The 26723-nt window shown below is 42.5% G+C and overlaps 1 protein-coding gene across 2 annotated transcripts in view; it reads left to right on the forward strand.

The window, feature by feature from the left end:
• b3glcta (beta 3-glucosyltransferase a) overlaps positions 1-26723 on the forward strand; it is a 147301-nt gene that overhangs the window by 40085 nt on the left and 80493 nt on the right. Inside the window, exon 3 of one of the 2 annotated variants that reach the window (XM_024135322.2) lies at positions 19064-19097. In XM_024135322.2, the coding sequence (XP_023991090.1) occupies positions 19064-19097 (34 nt within the window). Of the gene's footprint in view, positions 1-19057; positions 19098-26723 lie in introns of both variants that reach the window. The other variant, XM_024135321.2, reaches the window with a different exon arrangement.

Raw genomic sequence — 26723 nt, forward strand, 5'->3', positions numbered from 1 at the left:
TAAGAGTTCAGACGAAAAGTCATATTACAGTACGTAGAAACATACCAAACGAAGTATAGAATCAATCTTTAGGATGTTTTTAACATAAATCTTCAATAATGTTCCAACCGGAGAATTCCTTTATCTGTAGAAAAGCAATGGAAGCAATGGAACAGAGCTCGCTCTCACGTGAACGACGTCACGAGCTCAAGGCATTCTGGCAGACCTCAGACTCATTCCCCTCTCATTCGGCCCCATTTTACAGTAGAAGCATCAAACAAGGTTCTAAAGACTGTTGACATCTAGTGGAAGCCTTAGGAAGTGCAACACGACCCCATAGACACTGTGTATTTGATAGGCCAAGAGTTAAAAAACGACAAACCTAAGATTTCCCACTTCATGGTTGGATTTTTCTCAGGTTTTTTCCTGCCATATGAGTTCTGTTATACTCACAGACATCATTCAAACAGTTTTAGAAACTTCAGAGTGTTTTCTATCTAAATCTGCTAATGATATGCATATCCTAGGATCTGGGCCTGAGTAGCAGGCAGTTTACTCTGGGCACGCTTTTCATCCGGACGTGAAAATACTGCCCCCTACCCCAAAGAAGTTAAACCTGTCTGAAGGTTCTCATATATTGGTTCACTTATGCTCTAAAATAAATGTCTTCATATGAGCAGAATATTGTTTATAAATTTGTTTATATGTGAAGAATATTGTATAAAATAAATTAATAAAATGTGCTGCATTCTTTGCCTTCCTTTCAGACAGAATAAATAATTAATACATTAATTAGGGTCTCCCGAGTGGCCCAGGTCCGATCCCAGGCTGTGTTACAGCCGGCCTTGACCGGGAGACCAATGAGGCGGTGCACAATTGGCCCAGCGTCGTCCAGGTTAGGGGAGGGTTTGGCTGGCCCGGCATCTCTTTGTCCCATCGCGCTCTAGGGACTCCTCGTGGCATATCGGGGGCCTGCAAGCTGACTTCGGTCGCCAGTTGTACGTTGTTTCCTCCGAGTTCCAGGTTACGCGAGCAGTGTGTCAAGAAGCAGCGTGGCTTGGCAGGGTCATGTTTCAGAGGACGCATGGCTCCCGACCTTCGCCTCCCGAGTCCGTACGGGAGTTGCAGTGATAGGACAAGACTGTAACTACCAATTGGATATCACGAATTTGTGGAGAAAAAGGGGTAAAGTACAACAAAAACATGTATATACACTACCGTTAAAGTTTGGGGTCACTTAGAAATGTACTTTTTTTTTTTTTTTTTAAGCAATTTTTTTGTCCATTAAAATAACATCAAATTGATTAGAAATACAGTGTAGACATTGTTAATGTTGTAAATGACTATTGAAGCTGGAAACGACTGATTTTTAATGGAATATCTACATAGGCATACGGAGGTCCATTATCAGCAACCATCACTCCTGTGTTCCAATGGCACGTTGTGTTAGCTAATCCAAGTTTATCATTTTAAAAGGCTAATTGGTCATTAGAAAACCCTTCTGCAATTATGTTAGCACAGCTGAAAACTGTTGTGCTGATCAAAGAAGCAATAAATCTGGCCTTTTTTAGACTAGTTGAGTATCTGGAGCATCAGCATTTATGGGTTCGATTACAGGCTCAAAATGGCCAGAAAAACAAAGTACTTTCTTCTGAAACTCGTCAGTATATTCTTGTTCTGAGAAAGGAAGGCTGTTCCATGCTAGAAATTGCCAAGAAACTGAAGGTCTCGTACAACGCTGTGTACTACATCCTTCACAGAACAGCGCAAACTGGCTCTAACCAGAATCGAAAGAGGAGTGGGAGGCCCCGATGCACAACTGAGCAAGAGTACAAGTACGTTAGAGTGTCTAGTTTGAGAAACAGACGCCTCACAAGTCCTCAACTGGCATCTTCATTAAATAGTACCCACAAAACACCAGTCTCAACGTCAACAGTGAAGAGGTGACTCGTCTCTTATTTGGGGTTCTGAGGCTGGAAACTCTGATGAACTTATCCTCTGCAGCAACTCTGTCTTCCTTTCCTGTGGCGGTCCTCATGAGAGCCAGTTTCATCATAGCGCTTGATGGTTTTTGGGACTGCACTTGAAGAAACTTTCAAAGTTCTTGAAATTTTCCTGATTGACTGACCTTCATATCTTAAAATAATGGACTGTCGTTTTTCTTTGCTTATTTGAGCACAAATTAACTTTTAACAAGGCACACCTGTTAATTTAAATGTATTCCAAGTGACTACCTCCATGAAGCTGGTTGAGAGAATGCCAAGAGTGTGCAAAGCTGTCATCAAGGCAAATGGTGGCTTCTTTGAAGAATCTCAAATATATATTATATATCAAAATATATTTTCTAATACTTTTTTGGTTAATACATGATTCCGTATGTGCTATTTCATAGTTTTGATGTCTTCACTATTATTCTACAATGTAGAAAATAGCAAAAATATTATAAAAACCCTGGAATGAGTTGGTGTGTCCAAACTTTTGACTGGCACTGTACATAAAATAAAGTAAAATAAATTAAGACGTGCACATATAAATGTCACCAGAGGGCGGCAGAGACCATCCTAGAAACAAGGTGTGTACAGTCCTCCTCATTTCACACCGATCGGGCCATGATTGCCTACATCATCTCTCTACTCTCTTGCAAGGCCCTGGCGTGGGCAGTGGCGGTGTGGGAACAGCAGCCACCATCCTGCAGCTCTATATTAGCCTTCACTGCTGAGCTGCGATGAGTCTTCAACCACCCAGTCGGCGGACGAGAAGCGGCCACCAGGGTTTGTCTAACTCCATCAAGGATGAATTTGCCTCGGGAACTGGGAGAGGACCATTGTCCCGGTTTCCTGAGCACCCCAAGCCCTCCGACTCCAGCATTGAGGAGCCCATGCAGATGGGACGCACACGTCTGAGCCCACAGGAGCGGGACAGGCACATGTGTGAAGGCTGCTGCCTCTACTGCGGAGGTCTCTTTCATGTCCGTGCTACATGCCCAGATCTGACGCGAAACGCAAGGACAAGTGGAGACCCTGATGAGCTGTGCAGTTACCCCCCCGGCTACCCAGTCACCGTCTGTCACTACCCGCAACCCTCCACTGGGACAACCGTGAGCACCATATTCAAGCCTTCGTAGACTCAGGGGCTGGAGATAATTTTTGAAATGTGAATTTCAGGGGATTTGCGTGAAATGTCCCATCCCTCTGCAGATTCAAGCCCTCGATGGACGCCACATTGGCTCCGGTCAGGTGGAATATCAGACCAAGCCCATTCTACTGCAGGTTGGGGTGAAACACTCAGAGACTCTTAGTTTTCTTTTGATGTCTGCTCTCAAGAACCCCCTTATCCTAGGGTACCCCTGGCTAGCGCTACATAACCCGCTATTATCCTGGTCCACGGGACACCTACTAGACTGGGGTAAGGACTAAATCTCTAAGACCCCCACTAAGAGCCTCGCCGTGTCCTCCTGCATCCATTGAAGACCAAGAGTTTTCCGCTCTCCCTCCCAAATACTTCGACCTCCAGGAGGTCTTCAGTAAGAGGCAAGCCACCACCCTTCCCGCCATTCGTACATACGACTGTGCCATGGAACTCCTTCCCGGCTCCACACCTCCCCGGGGCCGTCTGTACTCCCTTTCAACCCCTGAAGCAGCAGTCATGGACAATTTACATCCGGGAGTCGCTAGAGGCAGGTTTAATTCGCCCCTCTACATCCCCAGCTGGTGCAGGCTTCTTCTTCGTGGGTAAGAAGGATGGAGGCCTGCATCCTTGCATCGATTACATAGAGCTGAACCAGATTACTATCAAGAATCGTTACCCTCTACCCCTGAGATCCGCCGCCTTGGAGTTTGCCCAAGGGGCCCAATTCTTCACCAAACTTGACTTCCGCAAAACTTACAATCTTGTGAGAATCAGAGAAGGAGGTGGAAAACTGCCTTTAACACCCCTAGTGGTCACTATGAGTATTTAGTCATGCCCTTCAAATTATCGACCAGCAATCTTTCAAGCATTGGTCATTGACAATCTTAGGGATATGTTGAATCGGTTCGTCTTTGTTTACCTCGATGACATCCTGATCTTCTCCAAGACCCTTCCGGAACACATACTGCACGTCCGCCAAGTCCTGTGATGCGCCTCCTGCAGAGTCAACTATATTTCAAGATAGAGAAGTGTGAGTTCCAGGTATTCCAAGTTTCTTTCCCAGGTCACATTATCTCTACTGCAGAATGGACCCCGTTAAGGTTGAGGCCGTCGCTGACTGGCCCCGTCCCACCTCACTCAAGCAGGTCCAGTGGTCTGTTTTATACGCAACTTTGGTGCGGTGGCAGCGCCTCTTCCGGTCCTAACCCGCAAGTCCCATACCCGTTTTTGCTGGACTCTCTAGGCTGACAGGGCATTCATGGAGCTCAAGGGATGTTTCACCTCCGGACCCACCCTCGTTCATCCTGATCCTACTCGTCGCGTCGAGGCGTCCACCTCTACCACAGACACCGGAGCAGGGGCGGTACTTTCACAGCGGAACGAGGAGGACAAAAAACTGCACCCATGCGCCTTTCTCGCCAGTGGAACACAACTACGATGCAGGCAACCGGGAGCCCTTGGCAGTTATTGGAAAGCCTTCTTCTCCCTGTTGGGGGAGTCGGTGAGTCTCTCCTCTGGGTTCCACCCACAGTTGAATGGGAAAACGAAGCGGTCCGAACCAGAAGCTGGAGAAGTTTCTCCTCTGTTTTGTCTCCACCCAGGACAGCAACTGGCGAAAGTTCCTCGTCTGGATGGAGTATGCTCACAACACAGTGCCGAACTCGTCCACTGGACTCTCGCCGTTTTAGTGTCAGTTTGGTTTCAGGCTCTGTCGCAGCCGGCCACGACCGGGAGACCCATGGGGCGGCGCACAATTGGCCCAGCGTCATCCGGGTTAGGGGAGGGTTTGGCCAGCAGGGATGTCCTTGTCCCATCGCACACTAGCGAGTCCTGTGGCGGACCGGGCGTAGTGCACGCTGACACGGTCGCCAGGTGCACAGTGTTGCCTCCGACACATTGGTGCTGCTGGCTTCCGGGTTAAGTGAGCATTGTGTCAACAAGCAGTGCGGCTTGGTTGGGTTGTGTTTCGGAGGATGCACGGCTCTCGACCTTCGCCTCTCCTGAGTCCGTATGGAGTTGCAGCGATGAAACAGCTGTAACTACCAATTGGATACCACGAAATTGGGGAGAATCGTATCCAGCTTCCCAGGTATATAAGGGTATGTCCATCCTTCCATGTCTCCTGTTTCAAGCTTGTAAGGACCAGTCCCTGCCTCTCTGCCCCCTCGACTTGTTGATGGTCGTCCTGCTTAACTGTCCGGCTTCTGTTGGAGGCTCGTTGAGTCCGAGGTACCCTGCAGTACCTGTTGGACATAGAGGGCTTCGGCCCTGAGGAGCGGACGTGGGTTCCTGCCCGGGACATCCTGGATCCAGGACTTGTTCGAGATTTCAACCAACTACGGGGTGGTCAACCTGGCTCCGCGGCTGGAGCAGCTCATAGAAGGGAGAAGGGGGGAAACTGTTATAGTTCCACCTGTCACCAGAGGGCGGCAGAGACCATCCTAGAGACAATTATGACACTCAGGTGTGTTCTATTACTCATTATGATTTCCCCTTTAAAAGACGTGTGTTTTCTGTTTCCCTTTGCAGAAGCTTGAATTGTTTTTGAGACTTGGTGTTTGTTGTTTTTTCAGGTGTACTGTGATCCTGCTGCTACAGTTTCTTAGCTCTTCTTTGTCTACACCCATTCAGTATCGTTCACACCCTCTTAAGCTTTAGCCCCACCCATCTCGTTTCGCTCTCTGAGCGTTCAGAGCGCAGGCTTGACACTCTGGCCGATGATTTGTTTACCTCTGGATAATATGAAAACAGCCGAACCAGCACTGCTGGCAACAATTTCATTGTGCTTTTTTGCCGACGTTACTGACACCGGCCATATTCAATGGGTGTTGTACACTTTAGCTTAAGACATGAAGCTAGCTAGCTAGGTAAATAATGAACCTAGCTAGGTAAACAACGTGTAAGATCAAACACGTAACGTTAGCTAACGAGCCAGCCAGCTAACATTAGCTAGTTAAACAACAATGAACATAGTGCCAAATCATGTTGTTACTACCCTGCATGAATATGCTGGGAGCTAACCAACCAGGTTCAATGTTAGCTAGCTAGCATTAGGCTCTAACTAGCAAAGTTATAGTGATTGGCACCAATAGCCTATGCAAAGTCTTTATCAATAGGCTTCCTGTTGCATTTTTCCTATATGAAAAGGAGACGGAAATATGACTGACCTGCACTTCACAAAGGAACGTGTCCAGACGACTGTGAGCTGATTGACCAGTAGGCTAGGTGTGAATGTTATGAAAGCTTTTCTGAATACGAAACCCATCGACCCCTTATGGGCCATCAGTGGGACAAAAGTATGAGATGGTACACTATTAACTGTAGCAACACTTCATCAAATGTTCATATTAATATTTTAGGCAATGCCATATTATAATATTTTTTCATGAGCACACAAATCCCAAAATGATGTATGCAATTGCAAAATTGAATGTTTCTTATCAAAAGAGTCCCCTAACTTGCGTGAGGCAAGCAACACTGAAGCATGCATGAGAGCAACACCTGTTCCGGACGACTGTGTGATCACGCTCTCCGTAGCCGATGTGAGCAAGACCTTTAAACAGGTCAACATTCACAAAGCCGCGGGGCCAGACTGATTACCAGGACGTGTACTCAAAGAATGCGCGGACCAACTGGCAAGTGTCTTCACTGACATTTTCACCCTCTCTCTGGCCGAGTCTGAAATAAGTGCTTTGAAAGGCTGGTCATGGCTCACAACACCATCATGCCAGAAACCCAAGACCCACTCCAATTCGCGTATCGCCCCAACAGATCCACAGATGACACTATCTCAATCGCACTCCACACTGCCCTTTCCCATCTGGACAAAAGGAACACCTATGTGAGAATGCTGTTCTTTAGCTACAGCTCAGCGTTCAACACCATAGTGCCCTTAAAGCTCATCACTAAGCTAAGGACCCTGGGACTAAATACCTCCCTCTGCAACTGGATCCTGGACTTCCTGACGGGCTGCCCCCAGATGACAAGGGTAGGCAACAACACATCTGCCACGCTGATCCTCAACGCTGGGGCCCCTCGGGTGCGTGCTTAGTCCCCTCCTGTTCTCCCTGTTCACCCACGACTGCATGACCACCCGCTACTCCAACACAATCATTAAGTTTGCTGACGACACAACAGTGGTAGGCCTGATCACCGACAACTATAAGACAGGCTATAGGGAGGAGGTCAGAGACCTGGCAGTGTGGTGCCAGGACAACAACCTCTCTGATCAATGTGTGCAAGACAAAGGGGCTGATTGTGGACTATAGGAAAGAAGGGCCGAACAGGCCCCCATTAACATCGATGGGACTGAAGTGGAGCGGGTCGAGAGTTTCAAGTTCCTTGGTGTCCACATCACCAACAAACTATCATGGTCCAAACACACCAAGACCATTGTGAAGAGGGCACGACAACACATTTTCCCCCTCGGGAGACTGAAAAGATTTGGCATGGGTCCCCAGATCCTCAAAAGGTTCTACAGCTGCACCATTAAGAGTATCCTGACAGGTTGCATTAACGCTTGGTATGGCAACTTCTCGGCATCTGACCGGAAGGCGCTACAGAGGGTAGTGCGTATGGGGGCTAAGCTCCCTGACATCCAGGACCTACAGTTGAAGTCGGAAGTTTACATACATCTTAGCCAAATACATTTAAACAGAATTTTTCACAATTCCTGACATTTAATCCTAGTAAAAATTCCCTGTCTTAGGTCAGTTAGGATCACCACATTATTTTAAGAATGTGAAATGCCAGAATAGTTATTATTATTATTAATGATTTATTTCAGCTTTTATTTTTTTCATCACAATCCCAGTGGGTCAGAAGTTTACATACACTCAAGTAGCTTTTGGTAACATTGCCTTTAAATTGTTTAACTTGGGTCAAACGTTTTGGGCAGCCTTCCATAAGCTTCCCACAATAAGTTGGGTACATTTTGGCCCATTCCTCCTGACAGAGCTGGTGTAACTGAGTCAGGTTTTTAGGCCTCATTGCTCGCACACACTTTTTCAGTTCTGCCCACACATTTTTTATGGGATTGAGGTCAGGGCTTTGTGATTGCCACTCCAATACCTTGACTTTGTTGTCCTTAAGACATTTTGCCACAACGTTATAAGTATGTTTGGGGTCATTGTCCATTATGAATACCCATTTGTGACCAAGATTTAAGTTCCTGACTGATGTCTTGAGATGTTGCTTCAATAAATCCACAATTTTCTTTCCTCATGCAGCCATCTATTTTGTGAAGTGCACCAGTCCCTCTTGCAGCAAAGCACCCCCACAACATGATGCTGCCACCCCCGTGCTTCACGGTTGGGATGGTGTTCTTCACCTTGCAAGCATTCCCCTTTTTCCTCCAAACATAAGGATGGTGATTATGGCCAAACAGTTCTATTTTTGTTTAATCAGACCAGAGGACATTTCTCCAAAAAGTATATTTGTCCCCATGTGCAGGTTCAAACTGTAGTCTGGCATTTTTATGACGGTTTTGGAGCAGTGGCTGCTTCCTTGTTGAGCGGCCTTTCAGGTTATGTCGATATAGGACTCGTTTTTACTGTGGATATATATACTTTTGTACCTGTTTCTTCCAGCATCTTCACAAGGTCATTTGCTGTTGTTCTGGGATTGATTTGCACTTTCGCACCAAAGTACGTTCATCTCTAGGAGACAGAACGCGTCTCCTTCCTGAGCAGTATGACGGCTGCGTGGTCCCATGTTTTTTATACTTGCATACTATTGTTTGTACAGATGAACGTGGTACCTTCAGGCATTTGGAAATTGCTTTCCAAGGATGGACCAGACTTGTGGAGGTTGACAATTATTTTTCTGAGGTCTTGGTTGATTTCTTTTGATTTTCCCGTGATCTCAAGCAAAGGGGCACAGCGTTTGAAGGTAGGCCTTTGAACTACATTCACAGGTACACCTCCAGTTGACTCAAATGATGTCAATTAGCCTAATCAGAAGCTTCTAAAGCCATGACCTAATTTTCTGGAATATTCCAAGCTGTTTAAAGGCACAGTCAACTTAGTGGATGTAAACTCTGACCCACTGGAATTGTGATACAGTGAATTATAAGTGAAATAATCTGTCTGTAAACAATTGTTGGAAAAATTACTTGTGTCATGCATAAAGTAGATTTCCTAACCAACTTGCCAAAATTATTGTTTGTTAACTAGACATTTGTGGAGTGGTTGAAAAACAAGTTTTAATGACTCCAATATAAGTGTATGTAAACTTCTGACTTCCACTGTATATACTAGGCGGTGTCAGAGGAAGGCCCAATTTTTTTTTTTAAACTCCAGTCACCCAAGTCATAGACTGTTCTCTCTGCAACTGCACTGCAAGCGGTACCGGAGCGCCAAGTCTAGTACCAAAAGGCTTTTTAACAGCTTCTACCCCCAAGCAATGAGACTGCTGAACAACTAAACTAATCAAATGGTCACCTGGACTATTTACATTGAACCTTCCCCCTTTGTTTTTACAATTCTGCTACTCATGGTTTATTATCTATTTATAGACACTTTATCCCTGCACATTGACTCGGTACCGGTACCCCCTGTATATAGCCTCGTTATTGTTATGTACATTTCTTTTGTTGTTGATTTTTTTAACCTAAGTTTATTTAGTAAATATTTTATTTACTCTGTTTCTTGAACTGCATTGTTGGTTAAAGGCTTGTAAGTAAGCATTTCACTGTAAGGTCTACTACACCTGTTGTACTCGCCGCATGTGACAAATATCATTTGATTTGAATTCTTCAATAGGCTATGCGTAGGGTAGTAGACCTACTTGTTGGTTGCACATTTGGTATCCAGCTGTTTAGTTAGGCCTAGTGATATTGTCAATCATTAGCTGATCCAGGAAATATTTTTTTCGCAATGACAGTCAAGTGACAATCAGCTGTTGTGAAAGGCCTATAGCATACGATTCAAAAACAGCCAGTGCGGGAAAACGGTGTTTGGAAGAATGTCCAGAATATTTTGATGTCTTGTTCATTGCACCAGTGAAGACAGTTGTGATTCACATTGGATTCAATCTAATATCCCTACATTAATGTTGATTATCTGCTATTGTCTTCTTGATTTACAGCAGGGTCTAGAAGATTTAACAGAGAAAGCATCAAGGTGATTAGTTGCTTTCATATGTTTCTGTACATTGGATGGGACCCTGGCCAAGTGAAAATATGTTTTTCAACATTTTTGCAAATCTATTGAAAATGAAATACAGAAATATCTAATTTTCACAACTATTCACACCCCTGAGTAAATACCTTGTAGAAGCACCTTTGCCGGCAATTACAGCTGTGAGTCTTTTTGGGTAAGTCTCTATGAGCTTTGCACACATGGATTGTGCAAGATTTGCCCATTTATTCTTTAAAAAATTCTTCAAGCTCTGCCAAGTTGATTGTTGATCATGGCTAGACGCCATTCTCAAGTCTTCACAGGTTTTCAAGCCAATTTAATTCAAAACTGTAGCTAGGCCAATCAGGAATATTCAATGTCATCATGGTTAAGCAGACTGAACCAGGTTTTCCTCTAGGATTTTACCTGTGCTTGTAGCTGTATTCCATTTCTTTTTTATCCGAAAACTCCCTAGTCCTTGCTGATGACAAGCATAGCAATAACATTATGCATCCACCACCATGCTTGAAAATATGAAGAGTGGTACTCAGTGATCTTGCATTTGGCCCAAATTCAGGACGAAATGTTTTGCAGTATTACTTAATGGTGAAATCCCTGAGTCGTTTCCTTCCTCTCCGGCAACTGAAATAGGAAGGACGCCTGTATCTTTGTAGTGGCTTGGTGTATTGATACACCATCCAAAGCCTAATTAATAACTTCACCATGATCAAAGGGATATTCAGCTTCTGCTTTTAATTTCTTTTACACATCTACCAATAGGTGCCCTTCTTTGCGAGGCATTGAAAAATCTCTTGGTCTTTGTGGTTGAATCTGTGCTTGTAATTCACTACTTGATTGAGGGACCTTACAGATAATTGTATATGTGGGGTACAGAGATGGGTAAAAAATTATGTTAATCACTATTATTGCACACAGAATGAGTCCATGCAACTTATTATGCGATTTGTTAAGCACATTTTTCCTCCTGAACTTATTTAGGTTTGCAATAACAAAGGGGTTGAATAGTTATAGACATAATAGATTTCAGATTCTTAACAAAATACAAAATGTTTTACAAATGTTTTATTTAATTGACATTATGGAGAATTGTGTGTAGATCAGTGACACAAAATCCCAATTTAATACATTTTTAATTCAGGCAGTAACACAACAAAAGTTTGGAAAAACTAGAGCTGTGAATAGTTTCTTGTTTGACGAGAACACTTACATTTGCGGAGATGAGTGGCAGAGACCGTGGACAACAGTGGATGCATCATTTGTGGCTACAATGAATGAATTAAATTGGATTTTCATGTCAAATCGCCAGTTGGAAATCCATCCCTTATGGGATTATTTGACACAAACAAACATTACAAGAATTGACTGTGATAATTCTTCTTCTGGTGTTCTCTGCAGTGTGCATCTCATAAAGAGTGCAAAAAAATAAAAAAAATAAAAATGAAAATCGTAGTAAATAAGGTTATCCTAACAATTACAGTGCTTTCGGGAAGTATTCAGACCCCTTGACTTTTTCCACGTTTTGTTACGTTACAGCCTTATTCTAAAATTGATTAAATATTTTTTCCCCTCATGTAGGCCGTCATTGTAAATAAGATTTTTTCTTAACTGACATGCCTAGTTAAATTAAGGTTAAATAAAACAATCTACACACAATACCCCATAATGACAAAGCAAAAATATATATTTTTTAAATGTTTGCAAATGTATAAAAAATTCCATATAACATTAACATAAGTATTCAGAGCCTTTAGTCAGTACTTTGTTGAAGCACCTTTGGCAGTGATAACAGCCTCGAGTCTTCTTGGGCATGATGCTACAAGCTTGGCACACCTGTATTTGGGGAGTTTCTCCCATTCTTCTCTGCAGATCCTCTSAAGCTCTGTCAGGTTGGATGGGGAGCGTTGCTGCATAGTTATTTTCAGTTCTCTCCAGAGATGTTAGATCGGGTTCAAGTCCTGGCTCTGGCTGGGCCACTCAAGGACATTCAGAGACTTCTCCTGAAGCCACTCCTGCGTTGTCTTGGCTGTGTGCTTAGGGTTGTTGTCCTGTTGGAGGGTGAACCTTCACCCCAGTCTGAGGTCCTGAGCGCTCTGGAGCAGGTTTTCATCAAGGATCTCTCTGTACTTTGCTCTGTTCATCTTTACCTCAATCCTGACAAGTCTCCCAGGCCCTGCCACTGAAAAACACCCCCACAGCATGATGCTGCCACCACCATGCTTCACCTTAGGGATGGTGCCAGGTTTCCTCCAGACGTGACACTTGGCATTCAGGCCAAGGAATTCAATGTTGGTTTCATCAGACCAGAGAATCTTGTTTCTCATGGTCTGAGTGTTTAGGGGCCTTTTGGCAAACCAAGTGGGATGACGTGCCTTTTACTGAGGAGTGGATTCCGTCTGGCCTCTCTACCATAAAGACCTGCTTGGTGGAGTGCTGCAGAGATAGTTGTCCTTCTGGAAGGTTCTACCATCTCCACAGAGGAACTCTGGAGCTCTGTCGGAGTGACCATCGGGTGCTTGGTCACCTCCCTGAAAAAGGCTCTTCTCCCTCGATTGCTCAGTTTGGCCGTGCGGCCATCTCTAGGAACAGTCTTGGTGGTTCCAAACTTCTTACATTTAAGAATGATGGAGGCCACTGTGTTCTTGGGAACCTTAAATGCTGCAGACATTTTATTGTACCCTTCCTCAGATCTGTGCCTTGACACAATCCTGACTCGGAGCTCTACGGATAATTCCTTCATTCACTTGGCTTGGTTTTTGCTCTGACATGCACTGTCAACTGTGGGACCTTATACAGACAGGTGTGTGCCACGTCCAATCAATTGAATTTACCACATGTGGAGTCCAATGAAGTTGTAGAAACATCTCAAGGATGATCAATGGAAACAGGATGCACCTAAGCTCAATTTCAAATCTCATAGCAAAGGGTCTAAATACTTATGTAAATAAGGTTTCTGTTTTTTGTATTGTATAAATGTGCAAAAATGTCTAAAAACCTGTTTTCGCATTGTCATTGTTGGTATTGTGTGTAGATTGATGAGGAATCAAATGTATTCAATCAATTTTAGAATAAGGCTGTTAACGTAACAAAATGTGGAAAAAGTCAAGGGGTCTGAATACTTTCCGAATGCACTGTACATACTGTTCATACACTACAGATAAATAAATACAGAAAAATTAAACCGAAGGCATTTGAACCCAGTCTGGCACAAAGAGACGATTCATGTGGTAGACGAGCCTACTCACAATCAATATACACACATACCATTTACCACATAGAAGCTAAATCTTTTATAATTGAATTATAGGTAGCCCTTTTTCTTTTATTCCAGGCTTCATCTAAATTTTCCGCAAATGGAAATACACAATGGACAAAAAAACATTTCAGTTTTTCCACATTGCTCAGCTACACAATACCTCATAGATCTAATAACAATCGCAGAATGTCATTACAATACACGTAGGTGTTTTGTAACAGATGTCTCTTTCCATTCATCAAATTACAGATGCACCGTGCACTGTTGGGCTTTGGATGCTGGAATTATTTTGTGAGTAGACGAACGTGCTCGTGTTGCCTACTAGAGCGCATTTTTGCAGTGATTGTTTGACAATCAGATGAAAACATCCTGACTGGTTGTGTTTATGCCAGTATCTTTAAGGTCTAGCAGTCTAGCAGATTCAACCATAAAGACCAGGGAGGTTGTCCAATGCCTCGCAAAGAAGGGTACCTATTGGTCGAAAAAAGCAGACTTATATCCCTTTGATGAAGTAACTTCACTTTGGTGAAGTTATTAATTACACTTTGGATGATGTATCAATACACCCAGTTACTACAAAGATATAGGCATACTTCGGGGATTTCACCATGCGGCCAAGGGTGGCTTTAAAACATTTACAGAGTTGAATGGCTGTGATAGGAGAAAACTGAGGATGGATCAACAACATTGTAGTTACTCCACAATACTAACCTAAATGACAGAGTGAAAAGAATAAAGCTTGTACATAATTATCATTTTTCCAAAACATGCATCCTGTTTGCAATAAGGCATTAAAGTAAAACTGCAAATAAATTAACTTCATGTCCTGAATACACAGTGTTATGTTTGGGGCAAATCCAACACACCACATCACTGAGTACCACTCGTCATATATTTTTTAAGAAACGGAATAGAGCTAAGCACAGACAAAATCCTAGGAAAACCTGGTTCAGTCTGCTCTCCAACAGCCACTGGGAGACAAATTCACCTTTCAGTAGGACAATATCCTAAAACACAAGGCCAAATCTACACTGGAGTATCTTTCCAAGACGACATTGACTGTCTCTGAGTGGCCTAGTTACAGTTTTAGCTTAAATCGTTTTGAAAATCTATCGCAAGACTTGAAAATGGCTGTCTAACAATGATCAACAACCAACTTGACAGAGCTTGAATACTTTTTTTAAAGAATAATGTGCAATCCAGGTGTGCAAAGCTCTTAGAGACTTATCCAGAAAGACTCTAACAGAAAGAGTCTAACAAGATTCTAACATGTATTGACTCAGGGGGTTGAATACTTATCTAATGAAGATATATTAGTGTTTTTTTTAATGATTATTGTTATTTTTTTTACAAATATTATATAACTTTCACATTAGAGTATTTTGTGTATATCGTTTAATTAATTAAACATTTAATACATTTTTATCCCGCTTTGTAACACAACAAAATGTGGAAAAAGTCAAGGGGTGTCAATACTTTCTGAAGGCACTGTATATTTACCACCTTCATGGGGCTGTTCCAGAAAGCTGGGTCAATGAGTTAGCCAGCTAACTGTCCAGAATTGCTTCAATAAGGATCGGTGTCCCGCTAGCGGGACAACTTCCGGTTACACTGGAGGGCGCAAAATTCTAATAAATAATCATAAATATTATGGATTTTAAACATTTACGTACATATAAGTGTCTTATATCGTCTGAAATCTTAAATTGTTGTTAATCTAACTGCACTGTCCAATTTACAGTAGTTATTACAGCGAAAACATGCCATGCGATTGTTTGAGGACGGCGCCCCACATCAAAATATTTTTCCAAGTTTCATACATTCACATATAAAGATTAAATCTTCCTCTGATTTGTCATCCAAAGGGTCCCAGCTATAACATATAGTGTCGTTCTTTTAGATAAAATCCTTCTTTATATCCCAAAAAGTCTGTTTAGTTGGCGCCAACGATTTGAGTAATCCACTCGTTCAACCTGCAGAGAAAGGAATCTGAAAATATACCCCAAAATTTTGTTTCAACAAGTCAAAATAAGTTTATATTTCCTCCTCAGATACCCTAAAATGTAATCAAACTATAATATTTATTTCGGAAAGAAGTATGTTCAATAGGAAACTGATTTTAGCAGGTGCGTAATTTCTTCATGGCGCGCTCAAACACAGATTTCTAAGACTGTGTCCTTCTACTAAAACTGTTATTTCTTATTAGTTTTTGAAGTTACAAGCCTGAAACCTTGAACATAGACTGCTGACACCCTGTGGAAGCAATAGGAATTGCATCCAGGGAGCTAAAAATTACAGTTGGTTTTTCTTTGGATTTTATCCTACCATATCTATTGTGTTATATTCTACTACATTATTTTAACATTTCTACAAACTTCAAACATTTCTTTCCAATGGTACCAATTATATGCATATCCTAGCTTCAGGGCCTGAGCTACAGGCAATTTACTTTGGGCAAGTCATTCAGGCAGGAAATTGAGAAAAAAGGGGCCTAGCCCTAAAAATTAAATAACTTAAAATTGACAAGGTATAATTGACTTGACAACAACTATCAATGTACAAATGTAGCTTTATCAACTAGAAAAATCGAGAGGAATGTGGCTGTTTATCGAAGTTAGCTGATTCATTTAATAATCCTGCTGTTTGGAATACCCCCCATGTCTTATTAGATTTTGTGCTGGTTAGTTAATTGCTGAAAATGAAGCAAATGCCGGTGACCCGTGCGATTTGTGTTTTTTCACTGGGATATTCACAATGGTTAATCACTTTTTGCAGATACAGATGCCTCCAGGCTTTTAAGAGGCAGGGGATGGGATGATAGAATATATAAGAAATATATAGGCAAATCATCTCATATAATGCAGCCTGAGGCTGGCAGCGCCTCTCCTCAGAAACCGACTACAGAGGAAGGCAGTGTGAGGCTTGAGAAACCCATGGGCCTGACTGACTTAAGCTCCTGAGCCCAAATAAGCCAATGTCTTTTTATCCACCAATGGCACTGAATTAAATTAGCTCTGGATGTGGTCTTGTGTTCCGATGCATAAGTAAGCCTTTCACTCTGATTATACCCAAATCTGACAACACAAGGTACATGCAAGTGAACAAGCATCATAGAAGATTTGTAATTCTCTCGCTCCCACCCGCTCGTCTTCAATCTTAGCCTCCTGTTATTCAAATGTCTCTGCTAGATACAGATACAGTACTTGTCAGAAACTCCTATTAAAGTTTGATGAATATTGGAAGGAAGGGAATAGGGAGAAGCTAGTGACAGATGACTAAGAGAGAGGTGCTGTTGTGACAGGTGTCAGGCAGGGGGAGGACATCTCTTTCTATGAGCTAAATGACCATCGCTAGTCGTTCTAATGGTTCCAAGTGGTCATCTCCTGAGGGAGGTTAATAGATGGATTTCCTCCGATGGCTCCATTCACTGTCCCCACCCCTCCGCTTGTCTCCCCGGTGATGCCAAAAAAAAGTGCCACATCTGCCTCACTGTGAAATTACGACTTGTTTAAATTGTGCTGCTTTCCAAAGGGGCCTGCCGAGCCCAGGAGTGGAGTAATTGTTAGTCTAGAGGTAGTCATAAATCCCCCCAAAATATTTCTATCTCCCCTCCTCATTATCTATTAATAACGCTGTGCTCTTGCTGCAGAGTTCCTGAGATTTGCCAGAACTGTAGGCTATACAGTCTTCCTTCCTCCCCAAAGACTGAGACCTGTCTTCTTCTGAAAGATGCGAGGTGAAAAGACATCTCTTCAATGCTGTGATTGATTTCCTCATTCCTCCATGGTCTGTTGCAGGCAGCTACAGGCACTTGACAGCCACGATGGAGGAACTGCTCTCTAATTGAGCCGAGTGCTTGGAGCGAAGGATGCTACAGGCACTAAAAAACCCACACAATTAGGAACTACTAATGACATGGCGAATCGGCCATTATTCCTCCCAATAACCCAGAGAGGTTTCTACATTTACTGTAGCATCGCTAAACAACAGTACATGAGTAACACACTTTAGGCTATACAAGTTGAGGAAGGGTAGTGGCAGCATCATGCTGTGGAAGACTAGTCAGGATCGAGGGAAAGATGAACGGAGCTAAGTACTGAGAGATCCTTGATGAAAACCTGCTCCAGAGCACTCAGACTGGGGCAAAGGTTCACCTTCCAACAGGACAACGACCCTAAGCACACAGCCAAAACAGCGCAGTAGAGGCTTCGAGACAAGTCTCTGAATGTCCTTGAGTGGCCTAGCCAGAGCCTGGACTTGAACCCCATCGAACATCTCTGGAGAGACCTGAAAATAGCTGTGCAGCATCGCTTCCCATCCAACCTGACAGAGCTTAAGAGGAGCTGCAGAGAATAATGGGAAAAACTCCCCAAATACAGGTGTGCCAAGCCTGTAGCGACATACCCAAGAGGACTCAAGGTTGTAATCGCTGGCAAAGGTGCTTCAACAAAGTACTGAGTAAAGGGTCTGAATACTTACTGTACTGTATGTAAATGTCATATTTCAGTTTTTTTTGTTGAATATATTTTCAAAAATGTTTAAAAGCCTGTTTTTTCTTTGCCATTATAGGCTATTGTGTGTAGATTGTGTAGAACAATTTAATCAATTGTAGAATCAGGCTGTAATGTAACAAAATGTGGAAAAAGTCAAGGGGTCTGAATACTTTATGAATGCACTGTGTTGTACATAGGCTGGTCATCTAGGTTTGTACCTGTAGCCTTTCCATCACCATGAAGAAAAACAATGACCAATACAGTAATTAAGTACATTGAGACATCAAGTGGTTTGTGATGATCTGGCTCAGTTGGTTGAGCATGGCACTTGCAACGCTTAGGCTTGTGGGGTTGATTTCCACGGGGGACCAATATGAAAATGTATGCATTCACTACTGTAAATTGTTCTGGATGAGAGCGTCTACTAAAGTGTAAAAATAATTAATAGACCGTTTCAGTTTTCACATAGCAATAAGTTGCATTTGCAAAGTATTTCAAGAAACTGGAAAACATATACTGTATACAGCAAGTATTTTTATATTCCACAAGTTAACAGATTTAGTGTTTTGTACAGATAATTATCAAACTCAAGTTACAAATGCTGGTAAACACTGAAATACAAATGCATTTAGTTTACTTTTTTTCACAAAAGTAGTACAGTGGGCCTTTACTAGTTCTGTATTAGCGGACCATGTAGACGTCTTCGGCGTGGGCAATGTTTTTTTTTGTTCTGCATCGCACCCCTGTCGGCGGCAGCAGTGCAGCACCCCCACCCCCAAATGACTTCCTGCGGCTATGGCCGAGTGTGTTTACATTCTGTTTTGCTGAATCCTCCCCTGAGACTGCTAAAATAGAACTATTCCTTCTCCAGTAGTTGTTACATTTCTTTGACACAATGCAGTGAAATTAGGGGTGTGTTAATACTGGGATGGTGGGACTGTCACATGAAATGAAGTCTTTGGAGCTGCTGGTTTGTTTTGTTACATTCACTTGAAAAGTAAACCGTGCCACTAAGCCTTCTAATAAGTCTCTCTCTCTCTCGCTCTCTCTCTCTCTCTTCTCAGAACCAGGATTCAGAGGAAGTCCTCTATGACAGCCAGCTAGGTGAGTCTCATTGATTATTCTCCATGCATCCAGAAATGGTTCAATAGAAAGGACCACTTTTAAAGGTCCAGAAAGTAGGAATTTATTCAGCTGTTTGCTAATCTAATCTTCTGAAATGTCTCACTTGATTAAACAAATATTGCAGACCGTATGATTGCACTGTACAATACCCTCTTACTTGTTGTTATACGACAATGTACAAAACAAAATTGAAACAACGGAACTGCCCACTTCCTGATTTGAGGATCGCATAAATATGTCACAGAACAGACATTGCTTTCTATGACCATGACGATTCAATAAAACAAACATATTTGCAGAAAAGCTCGGCCTGAACTCTTTCTTTGCAAAATGTACATACTGCACATTTTAACGAGTACTTTCACATGCGCACAACTAATTTGATATTAAACTGATTATGGCAGTAGGCCGAGTATGAAGATATTAATGTTAACACCTTGCTCTGCTTGTCTTAATCGGCGTAAGGTTAAAATCGAAGGTTATCTGAGCAGTCTTTCGAATGATTAGAACATGTGCTTAATCGGCGTTCCAGCTGTGTATTTGACCTGCGAATGTGACAAGCGCAAGCCTCCCTCTTACAATGCATTCGGAAACTATTCAGCCCCATTCACTTTTCCCACATTTTGTTACGTTACAGCCTTATTCTAAAATGGGTTACATTTAAAACAATTCTCATAAATCTACACATAGTACCACATAATGAGTAAGAAAAACAGGTTTGTATAATTTGGTCAATTATATTAGAAATAAATACATTATTTACATAAGTATTCAGACCCTTTGCTAAGAGACTTGAAATCGAGCTCAGGTGCCTCCTGTTTTACCATTGATCATCCTTGAGATGTTTCTACAACTTGATTGGACATGATTTGAAAAGGCACACACCTGTTTATATATGTCTAAATAATCCCACATTTGACAGTGCATGTCAGAGCAAAACAAGCCATGAGGTCGAAGGAATTGTCCGTAGAGCACCCGAGACAGGATTGTGTCGATGCTACAGATCTGGGGAAAGGTACCAAACATTGTCTGCAGCATTGAATGTCCCCAAGAACACAGTGGCCTATTCCATAGTCGCTGACAGAACAGTTGAAACTGGAGCAGCAGCACGACCAGGTGTACTGGGGAGAGCAAGGAGTCATCAGGCCAGGTAGTCCTGAGGTGTGGTCCTAGGGCTCAGGGAGCATACTTAAATTCACACAGGACACCGTATAAGATAGGAGAAATACTCCAGATATAACAGACTGACCCTAGCCCCCCGACACATAAATTATTGCAGCATAACGTCCATTGCTCTTGTTTCTTGGCCCAGGCAAGTCTCTTCATCTTATTGGTGTCCTTTAGTAGTGGTTTCTTTGCAGCAATTCCATGAAGGCTTGATTCACGCAGTCTCGTCTGAACAGTTGATGTTGAGATGTGTCTGTTATTTGAACTCTGTGAAGCATTTATTTGGGCTTAAGTCTGAGGTGCAGTTAACTCTAATGAACTTAGCAGAGGTAACTCTGGGTCTTCCTTTCCTGTGGCGGTCCTCATGAGAGCCAGTTTCATCGTAGTGCTTGATGGTTTTTGCGACGGCACTTGAAGAAACTTTCAAAGTTCTTGAAATGTTCTGCTTTGACTGACCTTCATGTCTTAAAGTAATGATGGACTGTCATTTCTCTTTGCTTATTTAAGCTGTACATACCATAATATGGATTTAGTCTTTTACCCAATCTTCTGTATACCCCCTACCTTGTCACAACACAACTGATTGGCTCAAACGAATTAAGAAATTCCACAAATTTAACTTTTAACAAGGCACACCTGTTAAAACTTCTTATGGCTGCAATCCCGTTAACGGGATGATATGACAACAGCCAGTAAAAGTGCAGGGAGCCAAATTCAAACAGAAATCTCATAATTACAATTCCTCAAACATACATGTATCTTATACAATTTTAAAGGTAATCTTGTTGTTAATCACACCAAAGTGTCCGATTTCAAATAGGCTTTACAGCGAAACACCACAAACGATTATGTTAGGTCACCGCAAAATCACAGAAAAACACAGCAATTTTTCAGCCAAAGACAGGAGTCACAAAAAGCAGAAATAGAGATAAAATGAATCACTACCCTTTGATTATCTTCATCAGATGACACTCATAGGACTTCATGTTACACAATACATATGTGTTTTGTTCGATAAAGTTAATATTTATATCCAAAAACCTCAGTTTACATTGGCGCCATGTTCAGAAATGCCTCCAAAATATCCRGAGAAATTGCAGAGAGCCACGTCAAATAACATAAATACTCATCATAAACTTTGATGAAAGATACATGTTTTACATAGAATTAAAGATACACTTGTTCTTAATGCAACCGCTGTACCATGCAATAATCTGAGACGGCGCTCAACAGAAATCAGAAATTAGAAATATTCCCTTACCTTTGATGATCTTCATCAGAATGCACTCCCAAGAATCCTAGTTCCACAATAAATGTTTGTTTTGTTCGATAATGTCCATTATTTATGTCCAAGTAGCTACTTTTGTTAGCGCGTTTAGTACACAAATCCAAACGCTCGTGCAGGTCCAGCCGAACGTCGGACGATAACTTCAAAAAGTTATATTACAGGTCGAAGAAACGTGTCAAACTAAGTATAGAATCAATCTTTAGGATGTTGTTATCATAAATATTCAATAATGTTCCAACCGGAGAATTCCTTTGTCTGTATAGAAGCAATGAAACGCAGGTCGCTATCATGTGAAATGCCCGTGACCAGGACCTGGCTCTCTGCCAGACCACTGACTCAGTCCCCTCTCATCCGGCTCCACATCACAGTAGAAGCCTCATTCAAGGTTCTACAGACTGTTGACATCTAGTGGAAGCCGTAGGAAGTGCAAACAGATCCATATCCCACTGTGTATTCAATAGGGGCTGGGTTGAAAATCGACCAACCTCAGATTTCCCACTTCCTGTTTGGATTTCTTGTCAGGTTTTTGCCTGCCATATGAGTTCTGTTATACTCACAGACATAATTCAAACAGTTTTAGAAACTTCAGAGTGTTTTCTATCCAATACTAATAATAATATGCATATATTAGCAACTGGGACTGAGGAGCAGGCCGTTTACTCTGGGCACCTTTAGGCACCTTTCATCCAAGCTACTCAATACTGCTCCTGCAGCCATAAGAAGTTAATTGAAATGCATTCCAGGTGACTACCTCATGAAGCTGGTTGAGAGAATGCCAAGGGTGGCTACTTTGAAGAATCTCAAATATATTTGTATTTGTTTACATTTTATTGTTTACTACATGATTCCACATATGATATTTCATAGTTTTGATGTCTTCACTATTTTTGACAATGTAGTATAGTAAAAATAAAGAAAACTCTTGTAGCTGTGTCCAAACTTTTGACTGGTACTCTATGTACAATTTCAGTTGTTTAGTTTTAATAAATTAACCGGTTTTTGCTTAGTCATTATGCGGTATTGTGTGTGGATTTATGTACCTTGAATAAATACACGGGGCAATACCCGAAAACGCAAATGCACAATGATACAACACGGGACGAGACCCACAATCATCTGCACAACACAAGCGGCACGATAGCCAAAACAACAAGGCACAGGTACTCACACGACCAACAGACATTGGAACAATAATCAACAGCCCAATGGTGAACCAAAGGGCACATTTATACAAATATAAATCAGTGAGGAAACTGGGACCAGGTGTGTGTATTGACACAGTTCAGTTCCTAGAGGCCGGTGACGTAGACCTCCAAAACTGGTGCATGGAAAGAGCAACAGTACCAGAGGGATCCGTGACCAGGGTTCTGAATACTTTCCCAATGTATGTGCGAGTGAGTTCGGAAAAACAGAAAGTATGCATCTTTAGAAATTGTTTTTGCACACTAATAGAAAACACTTGGCCAAAGTAACATGGTCACTGTAGTAGAACATTTTATTTTGATCAGCAATTTTCTGCATTTATCAAAAGTCCCATCAGGTAGCCTGATTTCAGATGTCTCGATGTAAACAGGCTTATGAGGGAAATCGTTCTTCTTGCTAAGCATGTAAATGTTTTGAACAAACTATTATTATATTATTCTGACTATCCACAATCACATTATTTTGTGCATGTAACCGTGCTTAATGAGTCAATGTACTATTGTCTGAAGTCATTGATCTGTCAAATCAATTAATACCAACGCCAGCACCTGTTCCGTGCGAGTGTTTTGATTTTAAACAAGCACAGTCCTTCAGAGAGATCTGTATGGTATCCGTGTTTTGGCCAATATTAATTAATGTGGGTCACAATTTCTAGTGCGATATGTGTTTTATATTCAGCTGCATCAGCACTAATGAGGGTAATCCAGCATGAGATGCACTGGAATTAACAAATCACTGAGGCTTTACACTGACATATCACAACAGTCTCAATGTTTACATTTAGACGAGCAAGAGAAGGCCTTGTTCTATCCTACTATGCTCCCTTATTCCCTGTCACTGTTAAACGAGGGGTTTTTGAGAGACATCCTGTTGTCTAGTAGATATTAAATCCCCTCCCATACAGTATAGAGGAGACATCTTGTGAATGGTCGTAATGATACTGTTTGATGTTAAAGGAATTCCTGTCTTATTGAAGAAGGATACCGTGGCGTGGAAAGTTAACCCTGGGAAGTTAAATGAACCCAATACAGCTTTGCACTTGTTCGCTATTCAATGGAGTTCTCTTCTTCTTAATTTGATGGCAGCAGACATTTCATAAGTAGAGCGAATGGAGGGATCTGATGTTTGCCTTTCATGCTTGAGAGCTCTAATACCATAGCAGAGTGCTCCAATCGAGGGAAGGGCTTCAGGAAGCCGCCAAGGAGTTTTGGAGGGGAAACGCGAGACCTCTGCTGGCTTGCTCAATCAACTGGGTCAAGGCGGAAACAAAAGCAGACGAAAGCAAGTTTATAATGCCCTCATTTGGCACCTTAGCTGAGCGGAAACGCACACAGACACTGTTACTGAGCAAACTGAGCTATCTGGCACTGCCATTGTAATTTGCTCTGTCACACTAGGGAGGCTAAGCTAGTCTGAAAGCGCAGGATATTGTTTGTGGGGTTGGAATTCGAAAAACTGTTAAATGAAAGCATGTGCATCAGGCTTGGACTCTCTGAACTTACTGGCCTATTTACTTTTGAGCATGTATGGGTATCCAATTGGAAAACATTGGACAGAGATCAAGAAGACATTGTGTGGCAGCAACAGTTCTGAGTTCTTCAGAAGGCGCAGCGGATGCTGAGTGTGCACCGAGGGGCAGACCTCAATGAGAGTGTACAGAATGTGTGATAGACGGGCATCTACACCCTGTACTGTACACTTTCTTCCAAAACCCGCCACCCTCCTCTCCTAGTTGCATCTGCCTCCTCGTCTGTTTAAAATCAATGCAGTGAACTCTTGTCCCTGCCCAGTTCCACTCAACAGATGGTGGGGATGCAAATCATACACAATCAATATGGAAGCTCCTTTGAACTCTCGAACCACGTTGTCATCCCGTTATTCTGTTCATGTCAGCCATTGGATGTATTTTAGTCACAGTTGTCCGCTTGTGTGTGAGATTTACAGATGTTACATGTACAAAAGGAGCACTCATCTTTTTCATGTTCCTTCGACCCGGATAGGGTTCATACATTACAGAATACCTTTATTAGAGTGTCCTTCAACACACCCTGTAGCCTAGCGGAGCGTTGGGCCAGTACCCAAAATGTCGCGGGTCCGAATCCTTGAACCGACGAGGTGAAAAATTTATCTGTGCCCTTGAGCAAGGCACATAACCCTAATTGCTCCTTTAAGTTGCTCTGGATAAGAGCGTCTGCTAAATTACTAAAATGTAAATGTAAAATGTAAGGAAAAAGGGGCCAGAGATGTACTCATAAAATTGCAATTAGCCTACGAGTTGTGTGACTGACTGTGGACCAAACCATTGCGATTGTAAATGTGATTATGGCCCTGAAGATAATTAGGCCAGGCTAACCCTGGGGAGTACTATCTATTGTTCTTCGTTACATTGGCCTTATATACATGCTACTGTATGGCAGGGAGCCAGCCCATGATGAGAGATCTCCTCCATGATGTCCTCCTAGGAGGCCCGCTCACAAGTTGCTGACAGAAACCATACTGTAGCCAAAAGCTCTCCTCTAAAATATGTAGCAGCTTATGATAGTCTAACATGTTTCAACACACTATACATCAGGGCTACTGTGGGAGTACTTGTCAAAAGTGCTCGGCTGTGTGTGTGCCTCTAGAGAGGAAAAATCATACAAAGCAAATCTCGCCTCTTGCCACTCTTGTCTTCCAACTCGGTTTGTCTTCCGTTTTTCTCCTGAACTTATCTGACCTGCTCTTTATTTCTTAGATCAAGACAGCACCGATGACTCCCACCAAACACAAAATATTAAAAACAATATCCCACACTAGTTTCTCTCTCTCTCTCTCTAAAAATGCAGAAGCATGCTGTGTCGGTACTAAGTGGTGATGATGATGATGTCGACTTCGTCCACAGTACTCTTAAAAGGCGTTGAGGTTTAAAAGCAGATGATGGGAGTGAGGATTCGGAATCTGTTAAAACTAAATAGCCTCTGGGTCCTTAATTATTAATGCAAAGTAGGGGGTTTAAAGCTGCCTTCAACACTCATTTGCTGAGTTTTCCACGGAGACCTGGACTGCAGCATTTATAATGAGTGTGATTAAAGTAGGCGTACAGACCCCTCTGCGAACTTCAGGTGTTGAGTCTGGCTGGCTCTCTTTCTGAGAGTGGTAATAAGGTCATTCTCTATTTCTCTCTGTCCCCCAGCTCCCTCTCTATTTCTCTCTGTCCCCCAGCTCCCTATCTCCCCCCTCTCCAAATCACGGAGAGATATTTATGACACTGACCTTTTCCGCTGAAAGTTAAACACACTGCGCTTCTATTGATCCCTGCACCGGGCAATTAAAACTCAGTATGAGAGGAAATCGTTTGCACTTGCTATATGACACATGGGCTGGTGGCCTGCCGAAACGCCCCTCGGTAGAATATAAATTCTCTCCATCCGACTGAATCGAACCCTCAGTGGGCCTGAAAGTTGGCCATATTGAATATGTACCTTGATTGTGGCGCTATCTGGCATAATGGACACGCTTGAGCAGCTCAATGCTCTCCTGTGTGCCCCATCTCTTAGGAGCTCCCAATTGGATCCCTAGCAAGAGAGAGAGAGAAACATGAATTGAGTTTTTATGGAGAGATGGATAATTCCGGAGCAGGATAATTCCAAAGTGTCTTGTCTGGGGGAGCCCAATGATGCGAGCCATCGGAGCGCGGAAGCTTCCTACACAGACCCAATCAGCGTCGGCGGTGAGGACGCTGGGCCCGCTGCTTATGGAAATGAGCTATTGACATCTCTCTGCGCTAATGGCCTCACCGGTGGCGGTAGATCTCCGTCTTTCTCAACAGAAGCCGAATTTCATTTGTCAAAGTAATCGCTGTCATTGAAATTGCACAATTGATCTGCCTTGATCTTTCCCATTCTCTGTATTGTCTATGCTTTGTGCAGTCACCATTTTCTGGCAGGCTAAACCGCTATAGCTGTAAC

This window comes from Salvelinus sp. IW2-2015, unplaced genomic scaffold (assembly GCF_002910315.2).
Source record: "Salvelinus sp. IW2-2015 unplaced genomic scaffold, ASM291031v2 Un_scaffold285, whole genome shotgun sequence".
In the NCBI taxonomy this organism is placed as follows: Eukaryota; Metazoa; Chordata; class Actinopteri; order Salmoniformes; family Salmonidae; genus Salvelinus; species Salvelinus sp. IW2-2015.